The following is a 20,259-nucleotide window of genomic DNA, read 5'->3' as shown; positions in this document are numbered from 1 at the left end:
CATGCCCCTTTGTTTTCTGTGTTCTAGGCTTGTCTCACTCAACATTATTTGTTCGAGTTCTGACCATTTCCCTGCGAATAACAATATTTCACCATTCCTGATCACTATGTAGTATTCCATTGTGTATAAGTACCATATTTTTTGGATCCATTCGTCTGTGGAGGGGCATCTGGGTTGTTTCCAAATTTTGGCTATTGTGAATTGTGCCGCGATAAACATGGAAGTACAAATGTCCTTTTGATATTTTGGGTTTTGCTGTTTAGGATAGATGCTTAGGAGTGGTATGGCTGGGTCATAGGGTAGGTCTATATTGAGCTTTTTGAGAAACCTCCATACTGTTCTCCAAAGTGGTTGTACTAATTTGCACTCCCACCAACAATGGAGAAGGGTTCCTCTTTCCCCACAGCCCCTCCAGCATTTGTTGTTTCCTGAGTTCAGAGTATAGGCCATTCTAACTGGGGTGAGGTGGGATCTCAGGGTTGTTTTTATTTGCATTTCCTTTACTAGCAGGGATGTTGAGCATTTCCTCATGTGTTTCTTTGCCATTTTTATATCTTCTCTTGTGAAGTCTCTCTTTAGCTCTTTTGCCCATTTCCTAATAGGTTTATTGGGCTTGGAGGGGCTTAGTTTTTTTTGTTTTTTGGCCAGTCCTGGGCCTTGGACTCAGGGTCTGAGCACTGTCCCTGGCTTCTTCCCGCTCAAGGCTAGCACTCTGCCACTTGAGCCACAGCGCCCCTTCTGGCCGTTTTCTGTATATGTGGTGCTGGGGAATTGAACCTAGGGCCTCGTGTGTCCGAGGCAGGCACTCTTGCCACTAGGCTATATCCCCAGCCCCAGGCTTAGTTTTTTGATAAACGTATCATTTTAGTATGCTTGCATATGAAATCCAAAGTTACAGATTACAATACTGTCATGCCTTAAAGAAAAGGACCATAAAGTCCGGGTGCCTGTGAACCATGCCTACAATTCTAGCTACCTAGGAGGCTGAGATCCAAGTTTCTCATTTTGAAGTTAGCCCAGGCAGAAAAGTCTGCGAGACACTGTCTCCATTTTATTAGCAAATAATAATAATAATAATAATCTGGGCTGTAGTTGTGGCTTAAGTTTTAGAGGATCTGCTGGGAGTGTAAAAGCCAAGCCACAGTGCAAGGCTCTGAGTTCAAGCCCAGGTACCAACATAGAAAAGTGCAGTAAGAGAACCCTATGGGTTAAGGAAATCTCAATTATACCTCTCATATAAACTCCATCATGAGAAAAGGGGAAATGTCATTGTACAGTTGAGGAAACTCAGGCCAAATCTCCGCAAACCATCCTTAGTCTTCCTCCTCCCAACTTTTTCATCTAAACTATTCCCCTCCTCGATTTTCATAGCTGGTTCATCTTGCTCCATTCCAACCACGTCTCACTCCCTGAGCTTAGCAAGCTTGTCGGTACCCTAAACTGAGTCAAGAACAGGAACAGGTCTCAGGAAGCCGTGTTTGAGTTGAAGGACCATCCACCCATACCTCTGTGTGGACTACGCGGTCTCTACCGTGCATGCAAAGCTCAGTGTTGGCCTCTGGCTGTCTGGCTCTGGCTCTGGCCTCCTTGGTCAGCACCGGTGGGGAAAATGGCTGCCCTGGTCAGCGTGTTTCGGGAGCTTGGCTCAGTCAGCACCCTTCGGGGGACAGCGCCCCGTCCTGATCAGCACCCGGGCGCGGACAGCTCCTGGGCTCCGCGGAACCGCTCCCACAAGTAGCTCCGCTCTGGGGTTTCTAGGCGGCGTGGGCGAGCTCGGGGCCCCGCTCGCCCCGCTGGGCGAGCCGCCCCGGGCAGGCAGAGCCCGCGCCGTCCGACTCGAGGTGCGCAGACCTGGGCCGCCGCGGGCTGGTCGCCAACTTAACGCCGGCCTGCGGGCCGCCGGCGCACCGTCACCGGCGCCGCTCCCGGGCCTCGCTCCCGAACCGCTCGAGCCTCGCCCCGCCTGCCGGGCCCACGGCGCGACCCCCGCCGCCGCCGCGCTCCCCGGAGCCACCGCCCGCCCTCCCGCGACCCCCGCCGCCGCCCCGCTCCCCGGAGCCACCGCCCGCCCTCCCGCGACCCCCGCCGCCGCCGCGCTCCCCGGAGCCACCGCCCGCCCTCCCGCGACCCCCGCCGCCGCCGCGCTCCCCGGAGCCACCGCCCGCCCTCCCGCGACCCCTGCTCGACCGCAACCCCCCCCCCCCCGTTCCCCGGAGCCACCACCCCCGCCCGCTCCCCGGAGCCACCGCCCCGCTCCCCGGAGCCACCGCCCGTCCTCCCGCGACCCCTGCTCGACCGCAACCCCCCCCCCCCCCGTTCCCCGGAGCCACCGCCCGTCCGCCCGCGACCCCCGCCGCCGCCCCGCTCCCCGGAGCCACCGCCCGCCCTCCCGCGACCCCCGCCGCCGCCCCGCTCCCCGGAGCCACCGCCCGCCCTCCCGCAACCCCTGCTCGCCCGCGACCCCCCCACCCGCTCCTCGGAGCCGTCCGCCCGCGACCCCCCGCCGCCGCCCCGCTCCCCGGAGCCACCGCCCGTCCGCCCGCGACCCCTGCTCGCCCGCGACCCCCCCCACCCGCTCCTCGGAGCCGTCCGCCCGCGACCCCCGCCGCCGCCCCGCTCCCCGCCCCCACCGCGCAGGCTCCGCCCCGCGCCGCTCCCGCCCGCGCCCTCGCCCTCGCCTTGCGGGAGCTCGCTGCGGCGGTGTTGGCGGGCGGCGAGGGGGCGTCGCGGGCGGGCGTCGCGGGCGGGCGTCGCAGGGCGGGTCACGAGGTGAGCGCCGGCCGAGGCCGCGGACGGGCGCCGGGGTGCGGGCTCGCTCTCCCCCTCCCCCCGCAGCCGTTCGGCCTTTCCCGGGAAGATGGCGGATCGCGCAGAGATGTTTTCGCTCTCCACCTTCCACTCGCTGTCGCCGCCGGGCTGCAGGTACGCGCTCCGCGCCCCGGGGCCGGGTGGGCCCTGGGCCCCCGGGCGCCCCTCGGCCCCGGCCTCCAGCCGCCTCAGCCCCGCCGCGCCACCGCGGCCCAGGCGCCCCGCGGCCTCCGGTCTGGAGGCCTCCGCCCGCTGCCGCCCATCTACCCCCCTCCCCCAGCGCAGATCCCCGCGTTGTTTTCCGGCGTCCCGACCCGGGCCCCCCAGCCCCGTCGCGTTTCCAGTCGGGATTGTGAGCCCGACCCAGCCCAGGCAGCCCAGTCACGGGTGGGGGTTCCGGGCGCCCGTTCGAGAGGCCAAGTCCCGCAGCCGGCCGCTGTGCGTGGCGGCGTCCCTTGGGCCTGGCTGGGGCCCGGCCTGCTGGACCCAGGAAGAGAGCGCGGTGACATCAAGCCTGGGTCTCTGGGGGACTGTGGTAGTGGGGAGCTGGGTCTCCGCCCTGTAGGCCTGCCGGGGAGGCGGGGTGGGGACGCAAACTGGACCTTCCTCTCCTACAGCGCAGCTTTAGCTCCCCCCTCCCCGCTAGCTCTGGCTGAGTCCTCTGAGGCTGAAGCGGTAACCCACCAGGGGCCCGGAGCTCAGCGGAGGTGGTGCCGGTGAGGTTGGGGGAAGGGTGGTTCCTCGGAACTGCCCTTAGAGATCCTTTCTTTGAGTAGCAGTGCTTGGGGTTGCGATGAAATGAAGTCAGCATGTGGGCCTGGGAGTTGGGGGCCTGAGAGCTGGAGATCGCCCTCCGGATCCGCCCCCGAGCAGGGAGTCCAGGGTCGGAGGCCCTCTGACCCTGGCATCCTCTCCAGGCCTCCCCAGGATATAAGCCTGGAAGAGTTTGATGATGAAGACCTGTCTGAGATCACTGATGACTGTGGCTTGGGCCTCAGCTACGACTCAGACCACTGTGAAAAGGTAGGGAAAGGGCTTGGGAGTACAGAACCCCATCAAATAACAGCCTCACTTGGGCTCTTTGTCTAATGTTCACTTGGGTGTTTGGGTGAGTCTGACCCTATATGCAGAAAATTCCCTGATTGCCCTTGCTGTTAGCCCCACGGCCTTGAGGCTTCCTTGGCATCAGTCCTCTTTCCCAACACACTGTAGGCCCTCTAGAGGACCTTCTCTAGTACTTCTCCCCAACCTAGGCACTACTGGGAGGCGTGTGCGCGCGCGCCGCGCGCATGTGCACCTTGGCTAGGGTGCCCTCTGCCCTCAGATTACTTCCATAAAGACTTAACCCTTTCAAGTATATCTGAACCTCTGCCTCCCTCTTTCTGTTTCCTCCTGAAATCTTTTCTCTCCAGCTTCCTGCCCCTCCCCCCTTCTGTTTTATTCATTTTATTCTGCTCAATGGCCACCCATTAAGTGCTGGGGGCTTCCAGGTGCTGGGAATGGACTAGGACAGCTGCCAGCAGATCTTGCAGGTTAGGGGAGAAATACATGTCAAGGACAATGGCTACTTAAATTTCATGGGCTGGATTTTTCCCCCAGACACAAGTTGTAATGAGGGGGAAAAGAACTGGATCCAGACTAGGGGAATCAGGAGACTTGACAGAGGGACAGCCATGTCCTAAGGTTAGCAGGAGCTAAGTAGATGGGGTAGGTAGGAAAGGAATTGCTGGCAAAAGGAATGATTGACTGTGCCAAAGACTCTGGGTTGGTACAAACTTAGTGAATTCTCTCCGTGCCATTTTTCTCCATTATGCATTAATTTGCTACTTACTGAACATCCACCAAGCCCCACGTGCCGCTCCTAGGGATGTGTGATATGTATGATGTGGACATAACTCTCCCGTGGTGGGGGTTTTCAGTCTGGTGGAGAAGACAGACCAAAAGTCATGAACAGTGTGAATTATGTGTTGAATGTGCTAGTGCCAGTGCTAAATGTGATGGAGTTTAGGGGTGAGATGAGGCTGAAAGGTTGACTACAGCCGCTCTGAAGATAATGTTACCCAGGTTCAGGAGTTTGGCTCTTTTGCAAGAAATGGAGTGATTTGTATGAGCCTTAAGCAGATTAAAAAAAAAAAAAAAAACCACTCTGTTGCTGGAAGCTGAGTGACTAGAAGAGGCTTTCCCTTGACTTTAGCTCTCCCCTTTCCTAGCCACTGGGACCCCAGGTCACTATTGCTGCCCTGCTTCCTCCCTCCTTGCAGGACAGCCTCTCCTTGGGGCGTTCGGAGCAGGCGCACCCCATCTGCTCATTCCAGGATGACTTCCAGGAGTTTGAGATGATAGATGACAATGAAGAAGAAGAAGAGGAGGAGGACGAGGAGGAAGAGGAAGAGGAGGAGGGAGATGGGGAGGGAAAAGAGGTAGGAAGAACTCATACAGAGGCACCTGACAGGGGGCCCCTTATTCCCTCCCCTTCTCTGGAGGAGCCCCACAAGCACCGACCTACCACACTCCACCTGACAACACTGGGAGCCCAGGTGAGCCTCCTGATTCACAGAATTTTAAAGTTGATCTTTGTTTAACAGTACCTAGACTCTGTACCCCATGGCTTCAGATTCTTCCCACTCATGGTTGCTGAAACCCTCTTCAGCATTGCTGTTTTGTGCCTCTTCCTAGGACTCTCTGAACAACAATGGAGGCTTTGCCCCGGAAGCCCCAGCCTCCTGGAAGGAGACTGTACTGAGCTCACCAGTTCAGGAACCCCTCAGAGGTGAGGGGTGGGGGTTGGCAGGGGCACTGGTAGGAGGGAGGGATGGCTGGCTACTGGAAGGAGGCCAGGATGCAGGTGAAGGTAACTAGAACCCCTGCCCTGCAGAGCTCCCTGGCCCCCTGCTGCCCACAGAAGAGGAACCCTGTGGGGTGCAGTCCCTGGTGTGCCCTGGTTGCGACTGGGAAGGGAACCCACCCCTGGATCCCCCAGCACCAGGTGGGGCCTCACCTTCTTCTGATCCTGGCATTGAGGCTGACCTGAGAAGCCACTCCAGTGGGGGCCATGGCGGGCGGCGCAGCAGCCAGGAGCTCTCATCCCCTGGCTCAGACTCAGAGGACACCGGTGGCGCACGCCTAGGGCGAATGATTTCATCTATCTCCGAAACTGAGCTGGAATTAAGTAGTGATGGTGGTAGCAGCAGCAGCAGTGGACGCTCCTCACATCTCACCAACTCCATTGAAGAGGCTTCATCACCAGCCTCAGAGCCAGAGCCAGAGCCCCTGCAAGAACCTCCTCGCCGCCCTGCCTTCCTGCCTGTGGGCCCTGAAGACACAAACAGCGAGTATGAATCGGGCTCAGAGTCTGAGCCAGACCTCAGTGAAGACGCCGACTCACCTTGGCTGCTCTGCAACCTGGTGAGCCGCATGATCTCTGAGGGTTCCTCCCCCATTCGATGTCCTGGCCAGTGCCTGTCTCCAGCACAGCGCCTGCCTGGGGAGCCTGTGTCACTGTCCAGCAAAGCCACAGAGGACTCCCAAGACCCTGAAGCAGCAGCAGGCCCTGGTGTGGAGTTGGTGGACATGGAGACGCTGTGTGGGCCGCCCCCACAGGCCCCCACAACGCCTCGGCCAGGCTCAGCACAGCCTGGGCCCTGCCTCTTCCTCAGCAACCCGACGCGAGACACCATCACTCCTCTGTGGACCACACCTGGCCGAGCTGCTCGCCCAGGTCGTGCCTGTTCTGCTGCCTACTCTGAGGAAGAAGATGAGGAGGAGGACGACGACGATGCTGAGGACAGTGTGGGGCTCCCTCAGGGCAGGAGTGCAGGCTCTACTGTGCCACTGGATGCATCACTGGTATATGATGCAGTCAAGTACACACTGGTGGTAGATGAGCACACACAGCTAGAGCTGGTGAGCCTGCGACGCTGTGCGGGCCTGGGCAACGATAGTGAAGAGGACAGTGGTGGTGAGGCCAGTGAGGAGGAGGTGGGCACTACACTTCTCGGTGGTGAGCAGATCCCTGAAGATGTGTCTCCCGACAGCCCAGACATCACCTTTTCTAAGAAGTTCCTCAATGTCTTTGTCAACAGTACATCTCGATCTTCTAGTGAGTAGGAGTTGGGGAAAGAGGGGCCCAAAAGAAAAAAAAGCACTGCTCTAGTCTCAGGACCCATTGGTCCCCAAAATGCCTGGGAGCCCTTAGAATCTGGGAGTGGTTAGGGCTTAACATTGACTTTTCCCCTAAGATATGAGCATCAGTCCTCTCCAGGTACCTCTTTGGGCAGAGAGTTGGGAGATACTCTGTCCCAGTCCCTAGTGGCTGGCCCTTCCTCCCTTCTTGACCTAGAATACCCTGCAACAGCCTGTTGAGGAGGAGGGGACTTGGCTGCAGCCAAAGGTCAGGACTTCAAGTACTTTCCTTTCCCCTTGAGTCTCTCCATCTTTGCTTCTCCTGTTGGTCTCTTAGGCACTGAGTCCTTTGGCCTTTTTTCCTGTCTGGTCAATGGGGAGGAAAGAGAGCAGACTCACCGGGCTGTCTTCAGGTATAGCTGCATCCTTGATGACGGTGATCCTCAGCCTTAGTTCACAAATTCCACAGGACATTGTGGGACACAACCCACCCAGGCTTGTTCTGCCTCAGTAACTTCCTTGTCTGACCTCAGGTTTATCCCTCGTCATCCGGATGAATTGGAGCTAGATGTGGATGATCCAGTGTTGGTCGAGGCTGAAGAAGATGACTTTTGGTTCCGTGGCTTCAACATGCGCACAGGAGAGCGTGGTGTGTTCCCTGCCTTCTATGCCCATGCAGTGCCTGGCCCTGCCAAGGACTTGCTAGGTGAGACCGCCATCTTTGAGGCATGGTTTGTCACTCAGACTTCCCATCTATCACTCCTGACCTGGGCCCCTGTGACCTCCTAGGGAGCAAGCGGAGCCCCTGTTGGGTAGAGCGCTTCGATGTACAATTCTTGGGCTCTGTGGAGGTGCCATGTCACCAGGGTAATGGCATCCTGTGTGCAGCCATGCAAAAGGTGAGTGGAGCTGTGGCATAGGATAAGGCCTGCAAAAAGGCCTATAGGCTGACATAGCTTCTTGGCCTCCAGTCTCCTCAGGGAGGATGCAGGTGATGCTGTAGGGATGGGTCATGGGTAGACACCCTAATTCAAAGGCCTGAGCAGATAGACTGGCCAAGCCTCTTGGCCAGGCCAGTGGGGTCTTTGCCTTTGTATTGGTCTTCTCCTCCTGTTTAACATTTGAGAACAGCTGTCACAGCCCTTTTCCTAGGAGTTATTTTCCCACTCATTCATCCACACAGTGAACATTTATAAGCACTTGTCCATCTGATCAGTCTGGCACTGAAACTTGAGGGATATGGAAACAGGACAAACCAGCCCTGCATCCTAGAGCTCTCATTAGTTTATGAGGAACAAGCAGTGAGAGAGATGGAGGTAGAAGTGGGGTGGATTCTTGGCACCTGAGCCAACAGGAGCCTCTTGACTAGAGTTGAAGAAGGGAGATGAAGCAGGATGAGTACAGAGTGGTATGACTGGCTTATTCCTATTGCAAGGTTGGCCAAGGTCACCCTGTCATCTTCCAGAATTGTCTTTTATGGGTCTTGGGTGCCCAACATATTCAAGTAGTCTGAAATGAACAGAGGTGTAGTTCCTCTGAGGAAAGAGGTAGGGAGGGGCTATGGCAGGCCCTTCAAGACTTTCTTTCCCAACTTCTTCCTCAGATTGCCACTGCCCGGAAACTGACTGTTCATCTGCGCCCTCCTGCCTCCTGTGACCTTGAGATCTCTCTGCGGGGCGTCAAGCTGAGTCTGAGTGGAGGAGGGCCTGAGGTGGGGGTGTGGGGGGCTGGGGGGGGTACGGGGTAAGGCAAGGCAAGAGGGTTTGGTTGAGGGACATGCTGGCAGACAGGTATCAAGGAAGTCCACAGGCCTCCACTGTCTGACTCAGGATGTCTTTGTCCACTTGTGTTCTAGTTCCAGCGCTGCAGCCACTTCTTTCAGATGAAGAACATCTCATTCTGCGGTTGTCACCCCCGTAACAGCTGGTGAGAGCCTTACTGGCCCCCCTGCCCCCCAGGTCCTCAAACCCTGAGGGCTGCAAGTACTCCAATTCCCACCCATCATCCAGGACTCTACCTGTATCTACGTGGTGCTTATTCTGTGCTGGATTTAGGAGACATGAATCAAACTGGCTCCCATTTGGCCTGGTTAAGGAGACAGACACACAGACAAGGATCTTGAAGAAGCATCCACAGGTGGTAGAAACAATGTCCAGGCAGTATGAAAAGATGAGGATGGGACTAGGTGGTAGGGAGCTGCCATCTTCCTCCCTAGGCGCAGACCCTTGCCCACTGGGCCTTAGCATCCTAGGTAAAGGAGAGAGGAGAAACAAGAGACAGGGCCAACCACAGGTTAAAAATGATTTTCAGGAGCTAGAGAGACTCAGCAGGTGGGATGCAGTGTAGTTAGGGTACTTCCAGGGCTGAGAGTTGAGACAGGTGTCAAAGATGTCACAGGAGTTATTTGGACTCATGCATGAACAATGGGCATGGCTATCTGCTGTCTAGAAAATGGCTGAGTGCAATTTTGCCTCTTTTTCCATTGAGAATGGAGATGGTTTCATGGGAGCCACTGCTGAGATGCTACTCTGAGGGGTACAGTCCAGAGTAGACCGCCAGGACCATGGGAGCATCCATGGAGGCCACAAAGGCAGTGGGCAGGAATGACATTGTCAGGAGATAAAATTAAATCTGGGTGCCACAAACTCAGAGCTCCAATGTGACCACTGATCCAGCTGCAATTCCATGAAAGATGATCTGGACAAATAGTCTAGGGCCAAGGTATGCTTTAGAACCCACCCTCTTTCCTCAGTGAGAACACTAAGGAATCAGTGCTAAGTGCCTGGTTAACTCACTTCCTTGTGAAATAGATGATAGTTCAGTCTTGTGTGCTGTGTTTGGATGAGGTAAGGATGTGTGATGTGACGATCTAAGAGCCTCGTTACCTCCAGTGCTGCCGTAGAATAGCTGTGTGTCCTTGGGTATAATAGGACCCTATGTGTGCTTAGTTTTCTATCAAAAGACACCTATTTGATGGGGTGGTTGTGAGTTTTCTGTAAATTAGTAATATAAAGTGCTTGTGATAGTGCCTTAGTAGCCATCATTATTCAGGGTGGGGAGAAATGTTGAATTTCATGTTGTGGACTGACCACTCTAGTTGCTCGGTATCTTGGAGGGAAGGGAGACCCATGTGGGAAGGGGATGAGTTGCAGGAGCACTAGGTAGGGTGCTTTTCCAGTTGAAGAGAGAGAATCCAAAGGGTTTTTGCAGATGCATTGAGAACCAGCACTGTATCCAAGCTTAAAAAATGGCTGTATTTGTATGACCAAAGGCAGAGACAGATGGGCTTGCAGAAGCCTTAGCAAGGCAGAGGTAGGGGAGCAGTCTAGAACCATGTCCAGTGATCTTGGGAGAGGCTCAAAGAAAGAGCCTTGGAGTGGGGGTAGGGGTTGTGGAAGGGAAGATGCCTCCAACTCCAGGTAGAGGTCCCTGTTTGAGGAATTGACGAACTCTAGTGCTCCTTTTGGGTGCCCAGCCCTCTGCAAAGACAATTTAAGATGTTGAAATTAGCCCCCACACTCTTGTCTCCTGCCTTCTCCACACCTCCTTTGTTCCTGCCTCTCCTCTCCAGATCTTTAAGGGGGCCCCCAAGGATGGGTCATTGCTTTTGATGCTCTCTCTACCAACTTTCCCACAGCTATTTTGGATTCATCACCAAACACCCACTGCTGAGCCGCTTCGCTTGCCATGTCTTTGTGTCTCAGGAGTCCATGAGACCGGTAGCGCAGAGTGTGGGGTAAGTGGGAAGATGGGGAAGGATTCCAGGGGGGCAATGATGGACAGGTACAGGTGCACTGTTGTGGAGTACAAAGGATGCTATGGTGTAGACAAGGTCTTTGGGTAGAGGGGTAGTACACAGCTGGGTAGGGGTAGAAGGGAACACTGGACTGAATTCCACTCCTCTCCACAGCCGCGCCTTCCTGGAATACTACCAGGAGCACCTGGCGTTTGCTTGTCCCACAGAAGACATCTACCTGGAGTAGTGCTGGGAAGCTCTGGGCCACTGTGGGCTGGGCAAGGACTGGATTGGGGACACATAGTACCTTATGTCATAGGAGTCTCTAGGCTTGGAACTCTCATCCTTCATCCCCAGGGCACGGCTGTGAGGCTGCTGGGGAGTGGATCCCTAGTGCCTGCCCTCGTTTTTCCTCTGATGCTTTCCATTGTCCTCAGTCGTCCTGTTCTTCAGCTTCCCTCTCCTCTCCTCTGTCTCTTGCCCCTTTCCGTGCCTGCAGACCTTACCCTTTGCGCTCTCCTTTGGGGTCAGAACATGGGGCGTTATGGAAAACTTAAGGTGACTGGTAAAGTCAGGTTCTCCAGTGATCCCTTCCTGCCCTCCTCTGTGATTTATAAGGGAATTTGAATTTTTATAGTGTATCTCAAGGGATCATCCCAGCTTTGAACACAAGGACAGAGAGGGAGCCCATCTCTACCACACAGGGAGCCCAGGGGAAGCAGGGAGAGGTGCCCAAGAAAGCTTTGGGACAACTGGAAGTGGTTCTTAATGCTCACTGAAACCCCTCATGCTGCTAGGAGGAGGATGCCCACTGGGTGCCCCCTACACATTGTCTGCTTTGCCACTAACACCCCTGTAGTCCAGTGCATATCTGCCCTGTGTGCGCTGCCCGCTGTGTATGTGGGCCAGGCCCATGGCCTCAATAAACTCTGCTTGGTGTGATCATGGCTGTTTCTAAGGGGATGTCCACATACTGCCAGTGGTAATGGAAATGGAAGCCCCAGGGTGATGGATTCTTGGGACTTGTGAGAAGGCTTTGGTGGTTTCTGTGGTCATGCTGGGGGCAGGTCACTGCTACACTGTACTGGGGCCCCCACCCAGAAATTCTCTAACACCTGTTTGGCCTCAAAGGAAGTTGAAGCCAGAGAGAGAAGGCAATGGCCACAGCACCCTGTGTCTTTCCTGTGCAAGCCTAAGGAGAAGCAGGGGCCAGGTCATCGAGGGTGCTGCAGACATCTTGATAAATGAGCTATTTGGACCTTGAAAGTATTATTTAAAAGCTGGGTGCCAGTGGCTCATGTCTGTAATCCTAGCTACTTGGGAAGCTGAGATCTGAGGATCACCGTATCCAGCCTAGGTAGGAAAATCCATCTGTGGAACTTAGCTCCAATTAACCAGCAAAAAAACTGAAGTGGAGTTGTGGCTCAAGGGGTAGAGCATGAGACTTGAGACAGTGCTTGAGGCCCCAAAAAGAGCCAGGTGCTGGTAGCTCTTTTCATCTTACTCAGGAGGCAAAAATTAGGAGGGTCATGATTCAAAGTCAGCCTGAGCAAAAAAGTTCAAGAGATTCTATCTAGCCCAACAGAAAACGGTGGACATAGAGGGATACATCTGTCTTTGCGCCAGATAGGGCAGAGATCCCATCTAATAATAACAAAAGCAAAAAAGGGCTGGGGGTGTTGCTCAAATGGTAGAGCATCTGTAAGCACAAAGCCCTGAGGTCAAGTCCCAGTACTGTAAAATGATCAAAAAAATTCACAAAAGAGGCAAATTTAAACATTGCTCCCTTTTGCCCCCTCTTCTGGTCATTTCAGGAACAGAAGTGAGAAATAGGCAGTGGCCCTAGGAAGGGAGTAACCTCCTGCAGCTACCACCCTGCTCTTGGCAGTCTCTTTTTGGACACTGGGGTTCTGGATATCTCCTTCTAACATACCTGAGAGAAAAATCAGAGACAACGTATTTTTGTTCTGCCCATTCTACAACACTCTTAACCCCATCCAGATAGACAATAGGTTCCCTGAGGAAGTTGGTCTGTGAGAATAGACAGCTGCTAGCCTGGCAAATGGATTAGTCTCCCAGGGAAAGGTGCTGTTTTTATTTTTTATTTTTATTTTTGCCAGTCCTGGGCCTTGGACTCAGGGCCTGAGCACTGTCCCTGGCTTCTTTTTGCTTAAGGCTAGCACTCTACCACTTGAGCCACAGCACCACTTCTGGCCTTTTTGTATATATGTGGTGCTGAGGAATCGAACCCAGGGCTTCATGTACACGAGACAAGCACTCTTGCCACTAGGCCCTATTCCCAATCCCAAGGTACCGTTTTTAAAATCAGCAACAAAAAAAATGACACAGCATTCGGAGCTTTGATAACATGTTTTTTATTGCATGTGTAATGCATGCATGCATGCATGCACATGAGCCTGTCAGGGAGATGGGAGGGTGGACAGATTCTTTCAACTGTGGGTATAAGTTTGAAGACTAGCTGACAGGAAAGTATTTCTAGATACTCAACTGTCACTCCACTTCCACCACATAAACTCTTCCTTTGGAAAATTTGTTTTGTGCCAGTCCTGGAGCTTGAACTCAGGGCCTGGGTGCTTGCTGTCCCTGAGCTTTTATGTGCAAGGCTGGTGCTCTACCACTTGAGGCCCAGGTCCACTTCCAGCTTTTTGTTGGTTAATTGAAGATAAGAGTCTCCTAAGACTCCTGCCTGGACTGACTATGAATCGTGATTCCTGGATCTCAATTTCATGAGTAGGACTAAGGGTGTGAGCCACTGGCACCGGGCTCCTTTGGAGCTTTGACACAGACTTTTTTATTGAAGTACAAAATATACAATGACATACAGTATGCAAATTCTAAGCTGTGAAGAGCTTCTTTTATTCATATGCTCCAGTATACAGAATACCTGTAGCATCTCCAGGCTCCTTGACATCCCTGACTTCCGTTATACTGAAATCCCATGTGTCTGATTTCCTGGGGTTAAGCTCATCTCCTTTGCTATCGAACCGGGATGGGTTTCTTCTAAGGACACCTTGCCCCAGTACTGCAGAACAGCAGATAAACACAGTAGGATCTGCACTGCAGCACACTGTGCCAGTGAGAGATCAGGAAAAGCTGCCTACAGGTTGTGCCTGGGTTTTGGTATTCACTAGTTTTTCTGGATTTGGTCTTTCAATATAGCATATGATCAATCTCCTTCACCCTGTTCTATCCTTACCCTAAACGGAGGCACCATCTGGGGCCAGTCACTACATTAAGATAATAAATGCAAGCATTCTTTGGGCCCCCATCCTTGGCTCCTGAGGGTGCCTAAGGAAACATGTCTTGGGACAACCAAGGCACAGGATTTGGGGTGTAGTCAGAATAGCTCCTCAACCAGATTAAAAGTGATGGGAGAGTTGTATGAATAATGCATAAATGCTTCCTACCTACCCTATTCAGGTTTCATTTCAGCAACACTGCTTTAGTGACAAGGGATTGCCAGCTCACCAGAGTGGTATACAGAGGCAGAATTTATTATTTTTTCTTTTCTTTTTTTTTTTTTGCCAGTCCTGGGCCTTGGGCTCAGGGCCTGAGCACTGTGCCTTGCTTCTTTTTGCTCAAGGCTAGCACTCTACCACTTGAGCCACAGCGCCACTTCCGGTTTTCCGTTTATGTGGTGCTGAGGAATCGAATCCAGAACTTCATGCATGCTAGGGAAGCACTCTACCGCTAAGCCACATTCCCAGCCCCAGAGCTTACTTTCTTACACCTGACACTCTGTAATCAGGTGGGAGACACTGGTTTAGAAGCTGCAGGATGTCCTAGGGCCAACAAATCTGTTGTAGTCAAGTTCTCATTGGGAGGGACCGACCTGACCTTTAACCACCATGATTCATTCTCACCCACTCCCAGAGCAACTACTGTGCTGTAACTGGCCTAATCTCCTAGATTAAGGGCCCTTTTCCCCCAATTAAGGAAGTGGGGACATATTAGTAAAGAAGGGCAGTTTTCCAAGCAGAGGTATCAGCACACCTAGACAATTCACCGAGGAGCATGTGACAGGTGTCTGGGAATGTCAGCATTCTATGTCCCAGCAGACACAGAAGGGAGAAGGTTCTTTTCTGCTGAGGTAGAACATTGCTTGTGGAGGGAAGTCAGGTCGACCTAAAGGACAGAGTGCAGTGGGGCTGGAGGTGGAGCAAGTCAAAGGAGCTTAGATTTTATTCTGAGATGTTTTTAAGAAACTGATTTGGGAGGGGGGGGTAGAAAGTGTCTAGCACAGGACCACAGGTGTAGCCAGGAGTTAAAAGTAGGTGCACAGTGGTCCCATGGGACTCGGCCATCTGAGGAATCGCTGACAGGCTTTTCCAGGAGATGGCAGGGCCCCAACCCCTTAGCCCTACCTGGAATGTGCAGATCATCACCTGACTCCAGACAGGTCTCTGATGAAAACCAAGGCGAGCAGCTCCAGAGCCTCTATGAATGCCTCTTCCTGGGAGACCTATCTCTCTGGGACTTTGTATCTACTGAAGACTGAGAGCCACCACTGCCCTCACCATCTCCCTGGTTCCTAGTATGGAAAGGCACTTATTGTTCCTGTGATCGGGTGTGCACACATCAATCATCAGGGTAGGGACAGCTCTGGAACCAGAATGCCTGGGTTCAAATCTAAGCCCAGTTGGGGGGCATGGCTCAAATGGTAGAAGGTCTTACTGGCAAGTTCAAGGGCCTGAGGTCAGACCTCTGTACTGCCAAATCCCAGCAAAACCTTTCTGGTGGACTGACCTTGGACAGGTCCTTGAACATTCCTGTGCTTCAGTTTCCTCATTTGTAACAGTGGGGAATAGTACTGACCTTACAGTTTCCAAGATTAGATGAATTAGCACACCTGCAAGTCTCAGCTGCTGTTATTACATTATTAGATACAAACTATCTGCACACCCTTGCCCCTGTCCCCTCAGGGTAGTGAGTCATCACATACCAGGCTGGGTGGGACCAGAGGCCTGGGACTGGCCTTCCGAGTACCTTCAGAATTGGTGATTTGGGCAGTGGCAGCAGGCTGGGTGGGGGTTGCAGCCCGGCTTGCAGCAAATCTGCAGGGCCGGGTCCTCACCCCGGGCCATCTGGCTGGGGCCAAAGGTCATGGCTGCATCATACTGGGCCTTGAGCAGCTGGAGGTCCTTCATTGCCATCAGAGCTTCTGTGGTAACTTCAGCTGTACCCTCCAGAAGGTTGTAGTTCTCACCAGGGTCCTCAGATAAGTCATAGAGCAGAGGGGGCTCATGAGCAGTCACAGGGTTGGTGGCGTGGCAGGCAGGGTCCGGGGTAGTATCACTGTGGGCAGAGCCTGAGGAGGGGTCAGCTATGTGCACAAAGCAAAAGCCAGAGGAGGGGCCAGGGTTTGGGCTACAAGGGTCAGCAAGATTGAGGAGAGGGAGCTAGAAAGAGGATGTTACCCTGGGTGAAGAAATGAGCCTTGTACTTCCCGTTCCGTATGGCAAAGACACCATGCACCTCATCTGGGTAGGCCGGATAGAAGAAGAGAGATTGCCGAGGGCTCTAGGGACAAAGTAAGGGTCAGAGAGTAGGAGTGGTCCCTTAAGAGCTGCCAGATTTTATGGTAGACACTAGCTGTGCACGCCCTTCCCCACCTAAGAACATGAGAAGTGGTACCAACTCAAAGGTCACTCACTTAAGGAAATGTAAGGCACAGACTTAAGGACTGCTTATATTAACACTCACAGAGAGTAGCTAGGATTGAGGGGGTCACTGGCCCTACCTTGCCTGTGCCTAGCAGCAAGGGGCTGAGGTCAACACCATCCAAGGTAACGTTGGGCAGCGAAGCCCCAGTCAAGGCTGCCACAGTAGGCAGTAGGTCCAGGGAGCTGGCCAGCTCATGGGTCACACCTAGGGACAGAGGGCTGTTTGGTCACTCAGTTTACCAAGGTTGGGAAGGTTGGGCCGGGGTCCACAAGGACAGGGTCAGAGAACTGACCAGGAGTAATATGGCCAGGCCAGAAGGCCAAGGCAGGCTCTCGGACACCACCCTCGAAGGTCGTTCCCTTTCCACATTTCAGAAGGCCAGAGCAGCCGCCACGGGACATGCGCATTGTCTCAGGCCTGGGACACACAAGGAGATCATCAACACTGAGGTGCCTTGGACTTCCTACCACTAGCCTCATTCCTCAAAGTTATAAATTTGGCTCACAATGCCTGAAGTCTTCCTGCCCTATGGCATGTGGGTCGTTGTAACTTGGCCAATATTTCCTAAGACACCCCCCACCCCCCTCCCCCCCCTCCCACCCCCATCTCACAATGTCTTCAGCCAGCAACAAAAGTGGAAGGACCTCAGGGCCCTGACCTATGTCAAAGCAGGGAGTAGCCCCTGCCCTGGGTCATACCCATTGTCTGCAGTGAAGATGACCAGCGTTTCTCCAAGTAGCCCCAAGTCCCCTATGACTGTCATCAGGGCCCCCACAGCTGCATCCATCTCCATCAAGGCATCTCCAAATGGCCCTCGGCCTGAGCGCCCTGTGAAGCTACGCCCACCAAACTGAGGGTAGTGGGTGTGCTAAGGGGTGGAGATGGGAATCAGCATCAAGTAGGGCTCTCAGGCAGTCAAGAGGGTGAAGCCAAGGTCACTTACATGGGAGGCGTAGTACAGGAAGAATGGGCGGCCCTGGCGCTGGGCATCAGACATGAGATCTCGGGAGAAAGCCACATAGCGGGCCTCTAGTCCTGGAAGCCAGGGGGGCTGTGCCTCCACAGACAGGTTAGCCAACAGGGGGATGGGAACTAGGTCCTGGTCACAGCTGCCATGGCAGAGTGTGTCTGGTGGGAAGCAGGTCAGGTTCTGACAGGGGCCCTGGAGAGAGGAAGGGCATCTGCAGTGAGGAATCTGGGTTTTGGGGTGGGGCTGGGGTTTATTAAGAAGGCTTGGGTGTGGTGGTGAGGTGTGGAGAGGCCCTGGTGATTTATACCTGGTCGTGGGAGTATGGAATGCCCAGGAATCGATGGAAACCCTGATGAGGGGGCAGAAAAGCCCCCTCTGGCCCCACTCCAAGGTGCCACTTGCCGGCCATCCCTGTAAGGTAGCCTTGGGCAGCCAGGACCTCAGCCAGGGTCACCTCCTCTAGGGGCAGACCTCCCTGGGAGCTGGGCCCTAGGACGCCAGGGTACATGCCCATCCGAACAGGTAGCCGGCCAGTCAGGAGAGCAGCCCTGTAAGACAAGTTACAGGATACTGAGTCCCACAGGGATGAGCAGAGGCAAGTGAGTGGAGAACAGTGGATTCCCCCACAAAGAGGCAGGTCCCCTCCTCCACCACAATCCACAGAGCATCTGGAAGGAATTGGACAACCAGGAGAGGGTGGGGTAAAGGTCCCTCAGTTACCTGGATGGTGTGCACAGCGACACAGGAACATAGAAATCTGTGAACCGTAGCCCTCCTGCAGCCATCAGATCCAGGTTGGGTGTGGTGGAACTAGGGTGCCCGTAGGAGCCCAGGTCCCCATAGCCGAGGTCATCAGCAAAGATCAACACAATGTTAGGTGGTCTGGCAGAGGCCAAGCCCGCAGCCACGGCCAGGGAGAGAGCCCAGAGGGCCCTCATGGCACAGGTCTAGACGAGCCGGTCTCCACAGACCCTTGGGAGGGAAGGCAAAGTGACTCCAGAAGGCCCAGACCCTAGCCCTTCCCCTCCAGACCCCAGGCCTGACCTGGAGCCTTCCCACAGAGCCCAAGGCTGCTCCTCCCCTCTTGAGACCCCAGATCCAAATACTTCTCCGATCCGAGGCCCGCTTCCTGGAGCGCCAGCCGACTTGACCGTACCCGGGAGGCCGGGCCTGGGGGTATAACTCCCCGGACGCCTTTAAGTTATGGCTCCGGGCTCGGGCTCCGAGTGCCCAGAGGTCCCCGCCCAGGACGGGAGTCGCCGGCGGAAGTCACATGAGCCTGGCCGGCAGCCGCGGCGCGGTGGGTCGAGGTCGGTTCCGAGCCCAGGAGAGGCGGATTTGGACAGCAGGCGGCGGTGCCCCCCCGCGGGCGCTTCCGCCTCCGGCCGCCCGGGCCCCGCCGCTGGTCCCGTGATGCTCGGCGGCTCGTGATCGGCTGGGGCGGGGCAGGGCCGGGGCGGGGCGGAGGCGGGGCGGGGGCGGGGCGGGGGCTGGGCCGGGGCCGGGGTGGGCTGGGCCTGAGCGAGGGCCGGCCGGGGCGGAGCCGGCCAGGCCCGAGCGGGCGGGGCAGGGGCGGGGCCGGGACCAGCCGGAACCCCCGGCGGAGCCGGCTGGGCCGGGCCCACGCGCGCCGGCCTCGGCCCCCTCTCGGCGCCGTTGGCACCGGTCCGCGCCGGGCTCGGGGCTCCGCCCCGGTGCGGTCGGCTTGGGCCTCGGGAGGCCCCGGCCGCAGGCGTGGCGGGCGGCGCGAGGCGCTGGGGTTCGCTCCGGCCCCCGAGGGCCGCAGGCGGTGGTGGTGGTGGCTGTGAATGAACAAAGCCAAGGGAAAACGGTGGAGCCCGACGGGCTGCCGGCTTTTTGTGACACACGAAATGCCAGACTTTCCCCTGTACGTGCATTCGGTGTTTGAACTGTGTGTCGGGGTGTTGGAGGTTAGGGCTCGAGGGAGGAGGAAGGGTTGTTTGGATTGTCCAGTTTTGGTCTAAACTGGCACACTACTTGTCAACCCATCTAAAAATAGGCTTGGTTCCTAACTTCCTCTCTGGATAGCCTTGGACTCGGGCTTTTTGATTTCCACTTTATTAACTGTCCAGTGGTAATGACAAACATGCTTATCAGCAGAACACCCCCGAGGGTAGAAAGGTGGTGCTTTATTCAGTGTGTGTCCATGCCTCTGGGTCCTGAGGTTGGCTACTCCCTAGGATGGTTCCCTTGGCTAGATTCTTGGTCCTGATTCCCCTACAAGCTGGGGTACTCCTCTGAGACCGCTGGCCTTAGAAAGAGCTAGAAAGCTGGGCACCCTTGAGGAGAAAACTTTCCCTAGTCAGTGGTGCCAAGGGAGAAAGTGGATAGGGCCCTAAAGGGCCTCCAGACCAGGACAGGAGACCACAGCGCAGTTTAGCCTACCACTTGTGAAATGGGAAAGCTGCAAAATGAGGACAGAATGAGGGGCAACGGCTTGAAGGACAGGAAGGAGTCAGGACCTGCTGCTGACTTCATGGAGAGTGTATGTGTTTGAGGTGGTATGGGGTGTGTGAAGTCAGTCCCCAGCAAAATAATCTCTTCCTTGTTGTTGTTGCTAGTCCTGGGGCTTGAACTCAGGGCCTGGGCACTTTCCCTAAGCTTTTGCCCAAGGCTAGCACTCTACCACTTGAACCACAGCACCACTTCCAGCCTTTTCTGTTTCTGTGGTACTGAGGAATCAAACCCAGGGCTTCATGCATGCTATGCAAGCACTCTACCACTAAGCCACATTCCCAGCCCAGCAAATAATTTCTTTAGGGTCACATTCCAGTATGGGCCTATGCAAGGTGTGGGTGGTAGTAATTGGATAAAACTGACCTATCTGGAATCAGGACTGTTAAGTTCCTCTGTGGCCCAGAAATTATAGAAACTGTAATTGGAGCTCTCACAGCTGGCTAGCACTGTGTTAGAACTT

The 20,259-nt window shown here is 55.0% G+C and overlaps 2 protein-coding genes across 4 annotated transcripts; one reads left to right on the top strand and one right to left on the bottom strand.

The window, feature by feature from the left end:
• The first annotated feature begins 2,823 nt into the window (after window positions 1-2,823).
• Window positions 2,824-11,762, top strand: Mapk8ip2 (mitogen-activated protein kinase 8 interacting protein 2). The gene is made up of 12 exons (XM_048353493.1): window positions 2,824-2,922; window positions 3,726-3,831; window positions 5,070-5,345; window positions 5,485-5,578; window positions 5,684-6,907; window positions 7,268-7,343; window positions 7,464-7,636; window positions 7,720-7,829; window positions 8,534-8,641; window positions 8,786-8,856; window positions 10,568-10,666; window positions 10,841-11,762. The coding sequence occupies exons 1-12, from the start codon at window positions 2,858-2,860 to the stop codon at window positions 10,911-10,913; spliced, it is 2,475 nt and encodes an 824-aa protein (XP_048209450.1). The 5' UTR covers window positions 2,824-2,857; the 3' UTR covers window positions 10,914-11,762.
• Window positions 11,763-14,842: 3,080 nt separating this feature from the next.
• Arsa (arylsulfatase A) lies at window positions 14,843-18,749 on the bottom strand. 3 transcript variants are annotated; one of them, XM_048353440.1, is made up of 9 exons: window positions 18,428-18,749; window positions 18,042-18,293; window positions 17,629-17,869; window positions 17,295-17,513; window positions 17,050-17,219; window positions 16,644-16,768; window positions 16,428-16,555; window positions 16,105-16,207; window positions 14,843-15,995 (listed from the first exon to the last, which is right to left on the bottom strand). In XM_048353440.1, exons 2-9 carry the CDS (start codon window positions 18,257-18,259, stop codon window positions 15,676-15,678), a joined length of 1,524 nt encoding a protein of 507 aa, XP_048209397.1. In that variant the 5' UTR covers window positions 18,260-18,293; window positions 18,428-18,749; the 3' UTR covers window positions 14,843-15,675. The 3 variants fall into 3 exon arrangements, with proteins under 3 accessions (XP_048209397.1, XP_048209388.1, XP_048209406.1); XM_048353431.1 differs by lacking the exon at window positions 18,428-18,749 and having other exon boundaries at window positions 18,042-18,411; XM_048353449.1 differs by lacking the exon at window positions 18,428-18,749 and having other exon boundaries at window positions 15,798-15,982; window positions 18,042-18,414.
• Between the last annotated feature and the right edge of the window lie 1,510 nt (window positions 18,750-20,259).

The sequence above is a fragment of the Perognathus longimembris genome, chromosome 1 (assembly GCF_023159225.1).
Source record: "Perognathus longimembris pacificus isolate PPM17 chromosome 1, ASM2315922v1, whole genome shotgun sequence".
NCBI classification, from domain to species: domain Eukaryota; kingdom Metazoa; phylum Chordata; class Mammalia; order Rodentia; family Heteromyidae; genus Perognathus; species Perognathus longimembris.
The sequence above is the reverse complement of the archived record's forward strand: the minus strand, read 5'-3'. Positions and strand labels throughout refer to the sequence as shown.

Coding starts and splice junctions, on each gene's coding strand:
- Mapk8ip2 (XM_048353493.1), top strand. CDS start 2,858: ATGGCGGATCGCGCAGAGATGTTTTCGCTCTCCACCTTCCACTCGCTG. Junction 2,923..3,725: donor CTGTCGCCGCCGGGCTGCAG/GTACGCGCTCCG, acceptor CATCCTCTCCAG/GCCTCCCCAGGATATAAGCC. Junction 5,579..5,683: donor AGTTCAGGAACCCCTCAGAG/GTGAGGGGTGGG, acceptor CCTGCCCTGCAG/AGCTCCCTGGCCCCCTGCTG.
- Arsa (XM_048353440.1), bottom strand. CDS start 18,259: ATGAGGGCCCTCTGGGCTCTCTCCCTGGCCGTGGCTGCGGGCTTGGCC. Junction 17,220..17,294: donor TCCTGTACTACGCCTCCCAT/GTAAGTGACCTT, acceptor TCCACCCCTTAG/CACACCCACTACCCTCAGTT. Junction 15,996..16,104: donor GGCTCATTTCTTCACCCAGG/GTAACATCCTCT, acceptor ACCCCTCCTCAG/GCTCTGCCCACAGTGATACT.